This window comes from Eubalaena glacialis, chromosome 11 (genome assembly GCF_028564815.1).
Source record: "Eubalaena glacialis isolate mEubGla1 chromosome 11, mEubGla1.1.hap2.+ XY, whole genome shotgun sequence".
Classification (NCBI taxonomy): Eukaryota; Metazoa; Chordata; class Mammalia; order Artiodactyla; family Balaenidae; genus Eubalaena; species Eubalaena glacialis.
This window is the reverse complement of record NC_083726.1, coordinates 11,095,519-11,109,388: the sequence shown is the minus strand read 5'-3', so window position 1 is coordinate 11,109,388 and position 13,870 is coordinate 11,095,519. Positions and strand designations below refer to the sequence as shown.

At 52.7% G+C, this 13,870-nt stretch overlaps 1 protein-coding gene across 3 annotated transcripts in view; it reads left to right on the top strand.

The window, feature by feature from the left end:
* The first annotated feature begins 2,609 nt into the window (after positions 1 to 2,609).
* The window catches only part of CYTH4 (cytohesin 4), a 30,566-nt gene continuing 19,305 nt past the window's right edge, over positions 2,610 to 13,870 (top strand). For 2 of the 3 annotated variants that reach the window (XM_061206608.1, XM_061206610.1), the window contains exons 1-3: positions 2,632 to 2,715; positions 11,129 to 11,211; positions 13,144 to 13,208. In XM_061206608.1, coding sequence (XP_061062591.1) covers positions 2,697 to 2,715; positions 11,129 to 11,211; positions 13,144 to 13,208 — 167 coding nt within the window. In that variant the 5' untranslated portion in view covers positions 2,632 to 2,696. Of the gene's footprint in view, positions 2,716 to 11,128; positions 11,212 to 13,143; positions 13,209 to 13,870 lie in introns of all 3 variants that reach the window. The other variant, XM_061206609.1, reaches the window with a different exon arrangement.

Sequence of the window (13,870 nt, the reverse complement as noted above, 5' to 3'; positions counted from 1 at the left end):
AGCATCCTCTCCCAGTGGAGTCACACAGGAGGCGCTTCATTCCTCCAGCAAAAACTTGTGAAAACACATGAGAGGCGTTGTCAACCAGGGAAGCTCAATAGAGATTCCACTCCCCAGGTTTTTACTGGGAGCTGCTCGCGTAGGCACCCTCTGCCTAGCACATACCCAAATCCCAGAGTCCCGGGAGGAAACGGGTGTTCAGCACAAACCACACTGTTTGCACAAACAGTTTGGGCCACTCTTACCAGAGGACAGCAGGAACCCTCCTGAAATCCAAGTTCCCAGATGCCAGCCGGGGGCCAAAATGCAAGTTGGCCTTTTATATATATGTATATATGGGTTTTTTTTTAAATTGAAGTATTATTGTTTTACAGTGTGTGTTAGCTTCTGGTGTACAGCAAAGTGATTCAGATATAGGTATAGATATATACTTTTTCAGATTTCAGATTCTTTTCCATTATAGGTTATTACAAGAAATTGAACATAGTTCCTATGCTGTACTGAAGGACCTTGTTGTTTATCTCTTTTATATATAGTAGTATGTATCTGCTAATGCCAAACTCCTAATTTATCCCTCCCCCTCCCCCCTTTCCCCTTTGGTAGCCATATGTTTGTTTTCTATGTTGGTGAGCCTGCTTCTGTAAATGAGTTCATTTGCATCATTTTTTTTTTGGCTCCACCTATAAGTGATATCATATGATACTTTCTTTGTCTGACTCCACTTAGTATGATAATCTCTAGGTCCATCCGTGTTATTTCGTTTCTTTTTTTTATGGCTGAGTACTATTCTATTGTGTGTGTGTGTGTGTGTGTGTGTGTATCACATCTTCTTTATCCGTTCATCTGTCGATGGACACTTAGGTTGCTTCCCTGTCTTGACTATTGTAAGTAGTGCAAGCAGACCTTTTAAAGAATAATGGTCTCAGACCCACCGTTAACACTTTTCTGCACGGGGAATGACACCTTTCTCTCCATTTCTCTTTTTGAAGTGACCCAGGAAATGGTTTTTTTGTGCCTGAGGCCCTGATGTGTTGAGAAAATTCTAGTTTACCATGAAGATAATTTCAACAAGTTTCCTAGGAAATAACCTTGAGCTAGGCAAGAACTGGCAGGCAGGGGGTGCTGGCGTGGGGGCAGGTTTGAAGAGCCTGAGCGCTCTAGACCAGCAGTGAGTAGGCCCAGCTGCTGGTCCTGAGCTGGGTACTCACTCAAGTTCCAACTTGGTCAAGCGTGTCCCCGAAAGGAGCCTCAGTTTTCTCTTCTCCACGTGTCTCCATCCTCAGCAGGCCACCCGGGGCAGCTGGGCCACAAGGTTTCTTAAGGCCTCGCCTCGAAAGTCATGTAACATTACTTCTGTTGCATTCTAGTGGTCGAAGGAAGACACAGCCCGGTCCAGATTCAAGGGGAAGAGAAATAGACACCACTTCTTGATGGGAAGAGTGGCAGCGTCACAGCGCAAAGGGGTGTGGAGACAGGAAGTGGTGGAAATTGTAGCCAACTTATGCATCAACCACACCATCTCCCCTGTGTGCCCTTCATTCATTCATTCATTCATTCATCCATTCATTCATTGCACGCTTGAACACCCCCTAGGTTCCCAGCATTTACCAGACATGGGACACAGAGGTGATCTTGTCCTCATGGGGCCTCGAGACTGGTGGGGAAACAGATGAATAAACCGATATGTGCCACAAAGTTACAAGGAATGAGCATTTACTTTATCGATCTTTCTTTACATCGCACCTTTTTCCATGAAGTATGGAATCAGCCTGCCAAAAAAAGGCACAAGCAATAAAATTATGAATTTTAACCTCCAAAGAAAATTTAAACCAAAAGGGTAAAGAAGATAGTGTTTATTGAATAGCCAAGCATCCTACACACATTATCTCCCTCCATCTTTTCCATAACCCTGAGGTGAGGATTATTATTCCCCTTTCGTAGTTAAACTGAGGCTCATGGCAGATAAGTGACTCACCCAAGTTCACCCAGGTCCTGAATGGCAGAGCTGAATCACACTACTGAGTCTGCCCTTAAAGTCTGTATGCTACAACAGAACAGCTGTAAAAGAGCTTCAGATTTGACTGAGCTTCCTAGCAGCCTGGGGGAAAAGGGAAACTGAACATAATGCCCGACTGGTCACTAGACAGGAAAAAGCCAGGCATTTCATTGAGGGGAAGTAAAGCCCTTCCTAGCACTAAATTAATTTTTCTTTGCTCAAGGGAGAGTTGATGAAAGAGAGCTTGTGGGGTGGAATTGATGGGGCTCAGCTTGGACAGTCCAAGTTGAATGATCCTTAAGCTTATATGCAGGGAGGTTCTGTCCTCCAGTAATCATCTTCCTCTGGTGTGTGTGTGTGTGTGTGTGTGTATCTGTGTGTGTGTGTTTTTCTCTGTGTCACCATCTTTCTCTTTTTATCCCTCTCTGTCTCTTTTGCTTCTGTCCCTCCCTTGCCCACACGCAAAATGCAAAGAGTCCCCGCTATTCAAAACTGCTGGTTTTTAGGAAGTGCTGCTACATCAAGAGACTACGCACCAGACCCCAGCAGGACAGGACTTCCTCCCCACACTGTGCTGGGCGGGGCAAACGGGAAGGGGCCTGTTGTAGCTGAGATGACGCATCCCTGCCTGAGCAGCCCGAGCAGCAGCTGGGTCAGTGGGCCACAGGAGCACAGGCCACCTTTCCCCGGGGGCTTCAGAATGGACTTGTGCCCCCCAGGTAAGCACCTGGGCCGACCTGTCAGTTTCCTGTTCTGTAGAATGGGGATAATAGTGCCTGCCTCACAGGAATCGGTGTGTAAATAGATATAACACAGATGGGACATGCAGAAGCAGGCAACAGATATTTATGAGCTTAGGCTAGGTGCCAAGCTGTGTTGCATATGCTGGGAGTCCCGCAAACAAAGCAGGCGTGGCCCCTGCCCTCATGAGCTTACGCTCTAGAGGGGGAGACAGACAGTAAATATATGAATGTACTATGTCAGGTGGTGACAAGCAGGATGAAGACCAGTAAAGTGAGATAAGGAAGATGGGTGGCTGGAAGTCCTCAAGAGGAGACAGCGTTTGAGCAGAGACTTGTAGGAGGGAAGGGAGTGATCCATGTGGGTTTCTGGGGAAAGAATATTCCAGGCAAAGGAAGAGCCAGTGCAAAGGCCCTGAGGTGGGACTGAGAAAGGTTGTTTGTGTTGAAGATGATGATGTCTGTGAGAATGATAACTGTCTGGGTGGCACAAGGGCCCTGCAGCCCGTTTGGCCTCTGGTGGGTGACAGTGGCCTTTGGGGAGGCTGAGGGCACCACTTTTGCCAGTGGAGGGGCCAGCAGGGGATGAGCAGCAGGGGACCATGGCTGAGACCCTACCTGGTAAGCAGGAGAGGAGGCTGTCAGTTGGTACAGGAAGAGGACAGGACTGTGTTGTGTTGTGTTTCTGTGAGGCCGAGAGGAGAGCAGCCAAGTCTCTGCGCCCTGCATCTCAGAATTTTCCAGCATGGCCTGGAACTCCAGAAGACAAGGGGTGCCAGGAGGTGTCCAGTTCCCCAGGTCCAGATGACGTGAACCCTGTTAGCAACAGACCCCTTTCTTCAAACAAAACCTAAAACAAAGCAGTCTGAGCCCATCCACTGGGCCTCCCCTCACCCCAAGTGTTCTGGGGAACACAGAGAAGCACTGATCCATTTCAACAGCCCCCATTTACAGCTGGAACAAAGGAGGCCAGGAGAGGGACAGTCTTGCGGAGGCAGGATGACTCCCCACCTCCTAGCTCCCTGTCCAGTGCTCTCTCCCCGAACCCCATGCTTCTCCTGGGGGCTTTTGGGGGCAGGTGGCTCACAGACTGTACGGCTCAGTGAACACATCTTAGGGGCAAGTAGGGACGCAAGAGGAGACCCAGGAGGAGCAGTGCCTGGCTCAAGGTCACTCAGCAGATGCGAGGGTGACAAGAAACAGTGAAGTAATCCCCCCACACACTGCCTGTCTTTCCACCATTATTCTTGGGGTCTTCATGTACAGAAGTCCTTAGAATGGTTGTTCCCATAATGCAAAGAGGAAACTGAGGCTCACAGAGGTGAACTGGAGGAGAGGACGGAATTGCCCAAAGTCGGGCGGCCAATAAGTGGCAGAATAAGGACAAGATCTGAGAGGAGCGAGAGCCCCAGTTTAGCCTGGGCTGTCAGGGAGGGGAGGGGCGAGGCCTCCCAGGGAGGCCAAGAGATGCGTCACTGCTTTGCTTCAGGCTGGTCCTGGGATGACAGGGATTGATGGAGTCACTGCAGGCAGTCTCTTGGGAGATGTGAGGACTCCACTGATCAGTTCATCTACTCATTCATTCATTCAATAAGCAGGCCTCTGGTGTGCAGGTCCTGGGCTGTGCAATGCTAGAGACAGCAATGACCCAGCCACAGGCCCAGCCCTGAGGGAGCTGCTGGCTCGGGAATGGAGGGAGGGGGAGAAAAACCCTATAGGACAGTGACCCAGGGCAGATGTGCAAATGGGCACAGACCTGCAGCCAGGGAGGGAGCGACTCTCTCTACCCGGGGCAAGGGAGATCTGGGAAGACTTCCTGGAGGAAGTGGAGGGAGGGAAGGTCATTTCTCTGCTACCCAGACTGGGTCTTACTCGGAGGTCCTTCACAGCCTGATGACTTTCCCTCTCTGAGCTCTGATTTGTCATCTCTAAGTGGGCACCATCATCCTGGCCTCACCCCGGGGAAGTGGGGAAAGAACAAGGATTTGGAGTCAGCCCGACCTGGCTCAGATCCCAGCTGTGCACCAACCTGCCAGTGGTCATGATGGGCCTCTTCCTTCTGTGGGTTTCAGTTTCCCTGCTCATACAATGGACAGGATGGTGGTAAAGGGGCGGCCTGCCCTCCTCCAGCTGTGAGTGTCTGACACCCAGAAGCAGGTCCCCTCCCCCTACGTCTGCTGAAAAGCTGAGAGGTCCAGGCAACAAAGCCCCAGTGTGACCAAAGGCAGCCGTGGGGCTGCTGCAGCAAGACTGCAGATTAAAAATAGAGGCAGATGGGCTGGGGGAGGAAGCCACAAGATTTGATGCGCCTGCAGGCCCTCTGGGGCTGGGGCGGGGTGCAGCTCTGCTAGCCGCCCCCCATCTCAGACCCCCTCGCGCCCAGACTCTGAGGAGCCTCCACCTTCAGGGCCCCAGGATCGCACCCTCCTCCTGCCCTGGAAAGGGGAAGCGGGGCCAGCTGTCCTGGAAGCCGGGCTGCGAGCAGATTTCTAAAAATATGATGGGAAAGAGGAAGGACAAAGGGGAAGTAGAGAGGAGCTGGGGAGATGGCTGGGGCGGCACCTGGGCACACTCAGCTGGTCTGGGCACGGGGTGCGGAGGGCAGCCCAGCCGCGGGGTGTGTGGGTCGGTGTCCAAGGGTGGCCTTCACGAGGTGTGGGAAGCACAGCCCAGTGAGGAGTAAACAGAGCTCCTGGTGGTGGCGGTGGTGGCGGTTGTTACCATCATTTTAATACCTTTGTGTTTTTTATCATTATAGTCACTATTATTATCATTAAAATCCATCTCCCATGAGCTGCACCAGTGCCTGAAACTCCATCATCACTAGGCTTGGAATCAGAAGTGACCCCCCTCAGGCTGTGTCCTTGTCACCTTCCCTGAACCTCAGTGTCATCAGCTCTGAAATGGAGAGAAATCCCCGCTTTTAAACAAATAGGTGAAGGGTTGGAAGACCCCCCCATGCACCACGGGATGAGCGCCACAGGCTCGGGGCTGTCAGCACTGTTTCAGGGTTCAGATGTACTCGGCCAGCTGCCACCTGTTGGGGTCAGGACCTGACAGAAGGGGACAGTGGACTGAGAGGGTTCAGGAATGTGCCTGTCAAACCACGAAAAGAGCTGCATGAAAAAAAGGGCAAATAACCCCTCTCTACCCTCACGCCAACCCACTCTTCCAGGAAAAAGAAAAAAGCACTTTCCCCAGCTCTACCATGTTGGCCTTGTTTTATTTCTTACCCAAAAAGAGAAAGGGGCTCCGATTGTAGACATCATCCAGCATCTTGTCTTCATTCTCCTTGGTGGTCAGCCATGGTCAACATTTCTGTGTCAGAACATCCAAGCTTAGCGTCTTGATGGGGTTTTGATGATTTGCGCAGAGATACCTGGCTTCTGAAGATCGATGTGAGGGTTGTGGCCTTGGAGCCCCAGATGAGTGTAAATCACAACTCTGCCACCTTCCAGCTGTGTCCCCTTGGGCAGGTCACTTAACCTCTCTGAGCTTTGGGTGCCTCATCTATAGAATGAGATTTAGAAATACCTTCCTCCAGAGCTGTGGTCAGGATCAAACAAGAGAGTGGATGGCAAGAGCCTGGAGCCCCCAGGGCCTGAAACACAGTAGGTGTTCAACCAGCATGCCTTTGCTTAGCCAACAGCTTGGCTTGTTTAGGGAGCAAGATTCCAGAACTGCTGCGGGGATGGGAAGGAGGTGAGGGAGGGGGTGTGCCCAGACAGAGCACAGGAGGGCCCCTGAGAGGAGATGGAGACAATGGGTAGGAGCCGCTAGGCAGAAAGGAGAAAGAAGGGCATTCCAGACACGGGGGAACAGCATGTGCAAAGGCCCGTGGAGGGAGAGAGTGCACTGGAACACATGAAGGGCAGCCAGGAGGCCTCAAGCCTGGGGCAGGGGCGGGCCCAATGTGAGATGAGGGTGGGGCACCAGCAGGTCTGGTGGACCCGGTAAGATTTGGGGGCTTTATCCCCAGGACAATGGGAGGGGCAGAGTGGAGGCAGCGAGACTTCAGGAGGCCCTCAGTCATCCAGAGAGCGGAGTCCAGGGTTGTTGGGGGGGGTGGTGGAGGCCATGGAAACAGAAAGAAGATGGACAGGGCTTGGTGATGGACACAAGGTTGAGAGAGGGGGTGCATGTCAAGGTGCCTCCTGGGGTTCTGGCTGGGCTATCTGGGGGGCCATTCCCAGAGCTTGAGAACTCAGGAAGAAGGCCAGGTTGACGGAAAGTTCTAGGAGTTCTGTTTCAGTCACAGTGACAAATGGGCTGATGGTCAGGACACAGGAGGATGGAAGGGTCTGAAGCTCGGGGAAGGGGTTGGAGCTGAGGGTATGTGTGTGATTCCTTGGCCCAGGAGGGGAGAGGAGGATTAATGAGACCCCGCGGGGAGAGAGAAGAAGTCAGCCTGGGACCCAGCCATGGGATCCACATTGGGGATTATCAATAGAAACACGGAATTCCCACCCAGCTTCTCTCCAACAAGCAGCCTGTCTGGAATCCATGTGGCCTCCACCAGCAGGTGTGCCCTGGGCCAGAAACAGGCCTTCAGGACACAAGCCCCAGCCAACAGGAAAACAATGAAAAGCAAACAAACAAAACACAAAAGTCTGATCTTTCACCCCAAAGTCAACTAGAGGTGATTGGGTTTTTCCACCGTGGAACTCAGCCTCCCTTCACTCCTGACAGAGGAGTTCCGGGTCCCAGCCTCTACCGCTGCCTCCCTTGCTATGGCCCTGCTCCTGTCTCCGTGAGGATGGCCCCTCACTCCTTCTGTCCCTGCATGTCCCCAAAGGCATGCAGAATCCACCTCTCCTGGGATGGAGGCTTAGGTGTTGGCAAACTAATGTTTTGATCCCAGGACTGCCACTTCTTGGCTATGTGACCCAGGGCAAGTCACTTCACCTCTCTGACCCTCAGTGTCTTAAACTGAGAAAGATCCACTTGAAAGAGTTGTGAGGATTAAATGACATAATTTACATGGAGCTGCTGGCATGGAGTAGGTGTGTTTGAATTTAGAGGTTGATGAGACTCTTGCTTTGTCCCCTGGTGTAAGTGCCACCTCCCCTCACCCCCCAGGAAACCAGGATCTCTAGACCTCATAGTTGCAGGGACAGAAAGGAAAACTCCCAAGTGGGTCACTAGAAAGATAGTACCACTCCTATTCCTTCCTTGTTCCTGAATCCCGGGAGATTACCTCTTGGGGAAAGAGCACCATCTAATGGTCATGGATTTAGGGTGGATAGTACATCTTGGAGGACGATGCTCCATCCAAGCAGTATATCATCTCCAAGCTGACACCTCGGCAGCACCTTCCATAGGCTGCTCCATCGGTCCATCAGGCCAGCATCCTCTGGTGGTGAAAAGTGTAAGAGGACCATTGGATCCCATGGCCACATGCTTCTCCCACAACTCCTGTACTGTAGAGGGTCGTCCTTTAGTCTAATGTGATGTGTTGCAGTGTTCTGGGTCAGCAGATCAAGCCCTTGGATAATGGTGCTGGCCAAGACTCTGTGGGCAGGAAAGGCCACCATATCCAGAACAAGGGATCCAATGTAATCGGTTTGCCACCAAGTTGCTGTTTGGTCTTCTCAAGAAACAATGGGTCTCTGTTACTGGCAGGTCTGATATTCAGCAGTGGTGGTAGCTTGGAGAGCCTGGGTGAGTGGGTCCACGCAGAGCCTCCACAGAGGCCACATTCATTCGTGTACCGTTGTACCAGCACTGGGCTAGCCAGTCAGAGACTGGCTGATGTCGACTGGCTGAGTCATTCTATCTGCCTGGTGATTTAGTGCCTCTCCTGTGGTGGCTGCTTCCTGGGGAACATTAGTGCGCTTTACAAAAGTCTTCATACTCTGTGCCCACTCCCATAAGGCCACCCACTTGACTCTTCCCCGGACCTCTCTGTTCCCAAACTTCCTTCTTTCCTTCTTTCTGACCGAGAAGTCAAGGCATCTTCTACTGCCCATGAATGCATGTATATTCTTACTTCATGCCGCTTCTCTTTCCACATGAAATAGATGACCAGGTGCCATACCTAAAGCTCTGTTCACTGGGAGGACTTCTCACCACTCTCTTTCTGGAACACCTTGAGCAGGTCTGTAGTTCAATAGCTGTCCAGTTTTACTTGTACACAAACACTGAGCCACCCATCCTGGAACTGAGTTCAGGCATTTTTCTCCTTTGTCATGAGGTCACAAGGGACCCATCCATAAAGACATAATATGAGCTGAGGGACCTGGTACAACAGAATGACAGCAAGTGGATGACATGGGGGTCTGGGTCACCTGTCCCTGGGGCTTCCTGGAGCCTTCTGTCTCTGTCTCTGCTCATACCTGTTCGTGGGTGAACCACTTATAAAGGATTGCTATTGGGCTCACTTGACTTTATGACTTGGTGGGTCAGACCCATCTTGGCTGCTTGACAGGGGAATCATTACCATTTACACTTGCCACAGTGTTGCAGGAGCCTTCCTTCCGGGGGCCTGGCCTCTCCTTCAGTCAGTAGGGCCTGGAATCTAAAACCTGCTCAGGTCCACAAACCAGGCAAGGGCTCTTGGCTTTTCATGTAGTGACTGCCCTTTGGGAGAGGTGTATCCTTGGGCGAGGCAGCTCCATTTGGGCTGAGGTAAGTTCCTGGGGAGGGACTCAGCTGTGAGTCATCAGGAGGCTACACACACACACACACATACACACACACACACACACACACACACACACAGCAGCTGAGGGAGTGGGTGCCTTGGTTCTGAGGGGGAGAACTGGGTGACACAACATGGCTCCCATTATACGTGTGTTGTACCCTTACTGTATGTCAGATCCTCACTGAGCGTTTGACACAATTCGGATTTTTTTAATCCTGACAACCACCGTCTAGGTTATGGTTCATGCTTCAGAGACAAGGACACTGTATAAGTTGAGTTTCAGGTGTGGCTGATGTAACAAAAAGACTCAGACAGTGACTGAGACTTTCTCTCTCATTGAAAAGTCCAGGTGGGTAGCTGGTGGAGGTGCACATGATGACTCTTCTCCACTTGGTTGCCCAGGGCCCAGCCCCCTTCTAGCTTGGTGCTCTGCCATCTCAATACCCAGCTAACATCTCAAAGTCCAAGATGACAGCTCAGTCAACAGGAGGGGAAGTAGGGAAAGGGACCTCTTGATATTCTCTGCTTTTATTTGGAAGAGATCATATCTGTCCTTGCAAAACCTTTAAGAAATGTGACCAGGTGCTTCCCAAAGCGAGGACTTGAGAGTCGAGAGGATTTGGATGGGCAGACAGGAAAAGGCTTCACAGGGTGGAGGAGCTGTGGAGGCAAAGGTGGAGAAGTAAGACTGAGGGTTAGACCATTTGGGGGCAGTGAGGAGCAGGCAGGCTGGGCTGGAAGGCTCTTGTTGAGAATGGTGGGGAATAAGGCTGGCTGGATGAGGACTTTTCCCCCTATGGAATAAGGATTCCATGGAGATTTTGACCAGGAGAGTGTTATGGATGGGACAGGAAGGGGGGGTGGGGGGGGTGGGTAGAGGTAGGTCAGCTGACCCAGGTGGGGAAATGGTCATAGCACCTTGCCAGAACACTGGCACACCTGTGTCTCCTTTAATTCATTTCCAGGTGACGAGGAAAGAACTCAGACTTTGTAGTCATCCCAACCCAAGTCCCACCCTGGCTCAGCAACTTGTCCCTTTGGGACCCTGGCCAGGTCACCTCACTTCTCTGAGCCTGAGTGTCTGGGGCAGGCACTGTGAAATGTCCCCCCAAATTCAGTTTCCCCATCTTACATAGTAAGGATATTAGGACCACCCTATTAAAGGCTCACTGCCCAGCCTCCCTTGAAGGTAGCTGTAACCGTGTGGCTACATCTGGCCAATGGGATGTGAGGCAAAATGATCACCACTTCCTGGTCATACAAACAAATGAATAAGTGACAGATGCGCGATCCAGTGAAGAAGTAAAGATGCAGCAAAGGATGAATGCCTTCAGCAAGTATTGCACTGAGCACCTGCTATGTGTCAGGGCTCTTTCTAGGTGCTGAGGATACAGCAGTGAGCAAAACTGTTGAAGTGCCTGTTCTCATGGGGCTGAGTGGAATGAGTAGAACACAAAAGATGCAAGTAAACAAGATGGCTTAGGGAGTCTGTACCCAGAGGGGCAGAAGAAACATAAAGCTGGTAGGAGGGGAGTGTGGGGAGGGACTGCTTTAGACAGGGCAGTCAGGGAAGGCCTCTTGGAGGAGGTGACATCTGAGCCAAGGCCTGGATGAAGAAGGCAAGCAAGTCATGGGTTTCTAGAAGGAAGAGGGCCCTGGGGAAGTGAGAGCTAGCTGGGGTGGCCGGAGCCGAGTGATGGAGGGGAGGGCGGGGAATGAGCCAGGGACCACCAGTTCTTCTCTCTCCAGACCCAGGGGAGCTGAGCAGCGGGGAGGCGGAGGAGCTGCAGCGGATCAAATGGCATCGGAAGCAGCTTCTGGAGGACATCCAGGTGTGCTCACACTCACGCTCACAAATACACATGCTCTTGTCCACCCACATGTTCGTGCTGACACACCCTCAAACCACACGTACCCACAAGCAAGCAGTCATACACGTTCGCACACCTCCTGACCCAGCCTGGGCCAAGAGCGGGGCCAGATTCCAGCCCACATGTAGCCTCAGCCCCGGCCCGCAGGAGTGGGGAAGAACAGAATTCCCAGGGGAGTCCCCACTCCTGGGTTCAGCTGCCAGGGCTCAGAGAGAGCCAGGAAAGCAGGAGAGAGAAAGGGAATAATCAGTTCAGCACCTACTACGTGCAGAGCCCCACCTGCGTGGCCTCAGTCTGGTCTCATCTCCAACCCGGACCTCAGATTCATCCCCCCGAAAATGTAGACCATTTGGTCAAGATAACACCATTATCTGCCCAGCACTTGTCAGTTCACCAGTTTCTCAGGCATTAGCTCATCTGATTCTCAGCCACCTTCTGAAACAGGCCCTGCTCCTGCTCCTGCTCCTGGAATGTGCCACCATGCTAGGTCCTGCCCCCGGGCCTTTGCACTCACGGTCCCCTCTGCCTGAGACTCTCCTAATCCCTCCTCATGGCTCCTTCTTCTCTTAGTTCATTCTCAGCCCAAATGCCTCTCCTTCTAGGGGCCGCCCTGTCCACTCTGGCTGCAGCTGGTGAGACCCCATCTCCCATCCCAACACGTGTACACCTAAGATTCCAGAGAAAGACGAAGGCACAAGATAACTCCCTCAGCAAGTACTTACCATGTGCCAGGCTCTTTCTAGACCATTACTCTGACCATTTTCTGCATGGTCATTTCATATGATCCAAAGTCCAGTGGGGTGAGCTCCATGTAAGGAGAGCCTGGGTCTGTTTCCCACCACTATATCCCGAGTCCAATAGTCAGAGCGTAGTAGGTACTCAGTTAATACTTACGAGTGACCCTTCATTTTATTTGTGGGGAAGCCACTCCGTGACTTGGCCAAGTTCACATGGACAGGAGCTGACTGGGCTCAGAAAGAGGCTCCAGGCCCCATGCTGCTCCTGGGTCCCAGGACAAACCCCTATTAGGACTACCCCCATCCCAAAGATCTGGAGGGAGGTGAGGGAAGGCTGGGGTGCCTTTGGGGGCTCTTGCTGCTGCCAAGAGTTAGGGAGTCTCCTCTGCCACTGGGCACCTCCTGCCGGGTCAAGATGGAAAAGGCTTGGGGGGTGTCAGGGAAAGCACAGGCTTGGAGTCAGATGTTGGACGTGTCCCTTCACCTCTCTGGGCCTCAGTGTCCTGTAAATTTCCCTGGAATTGCAAAGTCCCTGAGAAGAGGTCCTGTGCCATCTTGTACCCTGTTGACCCATAGCACCTGGCTCGTAGTGGCCACAGAGTCTAGGGAGCGGGACAGGGTAAATGGATGGATGCAGGGAAACCAGAGAGGAGCCGGGGCCTGATCACTGGGTGAGAGTCTGTACCTCCTGCCTGGGGAGGCAGTAAGGAGCCATGGATGGAGTTTGAGTGGAAGAAGGGCCGGCACCAAGCTGTGCTTCAGAAAGATGGCAGCTGGGTGGAGGAGTGCTTGTCGGGAAGTTTTGGCTCAAGGGTGGGACACTTTTCAGCTGCAGAGGTGAGAGATGGGAAGACCAGAAATAGAGTGGGGGAAAGGCTAGGGACTGGGGACTCCCTCACCCCAAGAGAGGAGCCCCGGGAGAGCTAGGTATAAACAGAGGCAAGAAGTTTGGCTTGGGATTTTGAGGATATGAGATATTCGGGAAAGGGATCCACCAATGGGAGGGTCCCTTAGTGGCAGCTCAAGACAGAGGTTTGGGAATCACGCCTGGAAGTGGGAATGGTTGTGTTTGGGGTGGGGGGGGTCGTGAAGCCCTTTCTGTCCCAGGCTCCGCCCCCTGACTCTACCTCCCCAACCTGCCCCCGCCACCCCACAGAAGCTGAAGGACGAGATCGCAGATGTGTTTGCTCAAATCGACTGCTTCGAGACAGCAGAGGAGAGGTGAGGGGCCCGGCAGGGGACCCTGGGAAGCTGCCACAGTGGCTTCCTGAGGATGTCACATGCCATGAGTGAGAGTGAATGAGCCCGGGCCCCGGTGAAATCAGGGGTCGGACCCCCAGAGGGGAGGCATCGGGGGTGAAATAGGAACAGGGCGGCCCTGACACTCCATCCCGTGGTCTGGTCTGGTCCTTGCTTCCAGCAACCACTGTCTTCAGCAGCAACCCCGTTCTCCCACCTCCTCCACCCAAAGTCTCTCCCAACCCACCCTGACCCAGCCCCTGACCAATCGCTGGCCGGGAGCATCCTGGGTTGGGCCAGGGAGAGGGGAATTTCAGCCCCAAGGATGAGGACAAGGAAGCCAGGGGCCTTACGGGGACAGGAGCCTGGCTTGTGGCAAGGCCGAGGCTGGTCCACCTCACTCCACCCATAAGATGTCATCACCCCACCCCTTCTATAGGAAGACTGCCTCTGGCTCTGTGACCTGCGGTTGGTCCTCCCCTCACTGGGCCTCAGTTTCCCCACTTGTACAATGAGAAGGTTGGTCCCTACATAATCCCCTAGGGCCCCAGGGCACTGACTCCTCCATACGGTGTCCCAGGAGATCCCCACCCTGCCCCTGCCAGCCTTCAGTTCTCTGATGCCTCTGATCTCCACCTTCCTAG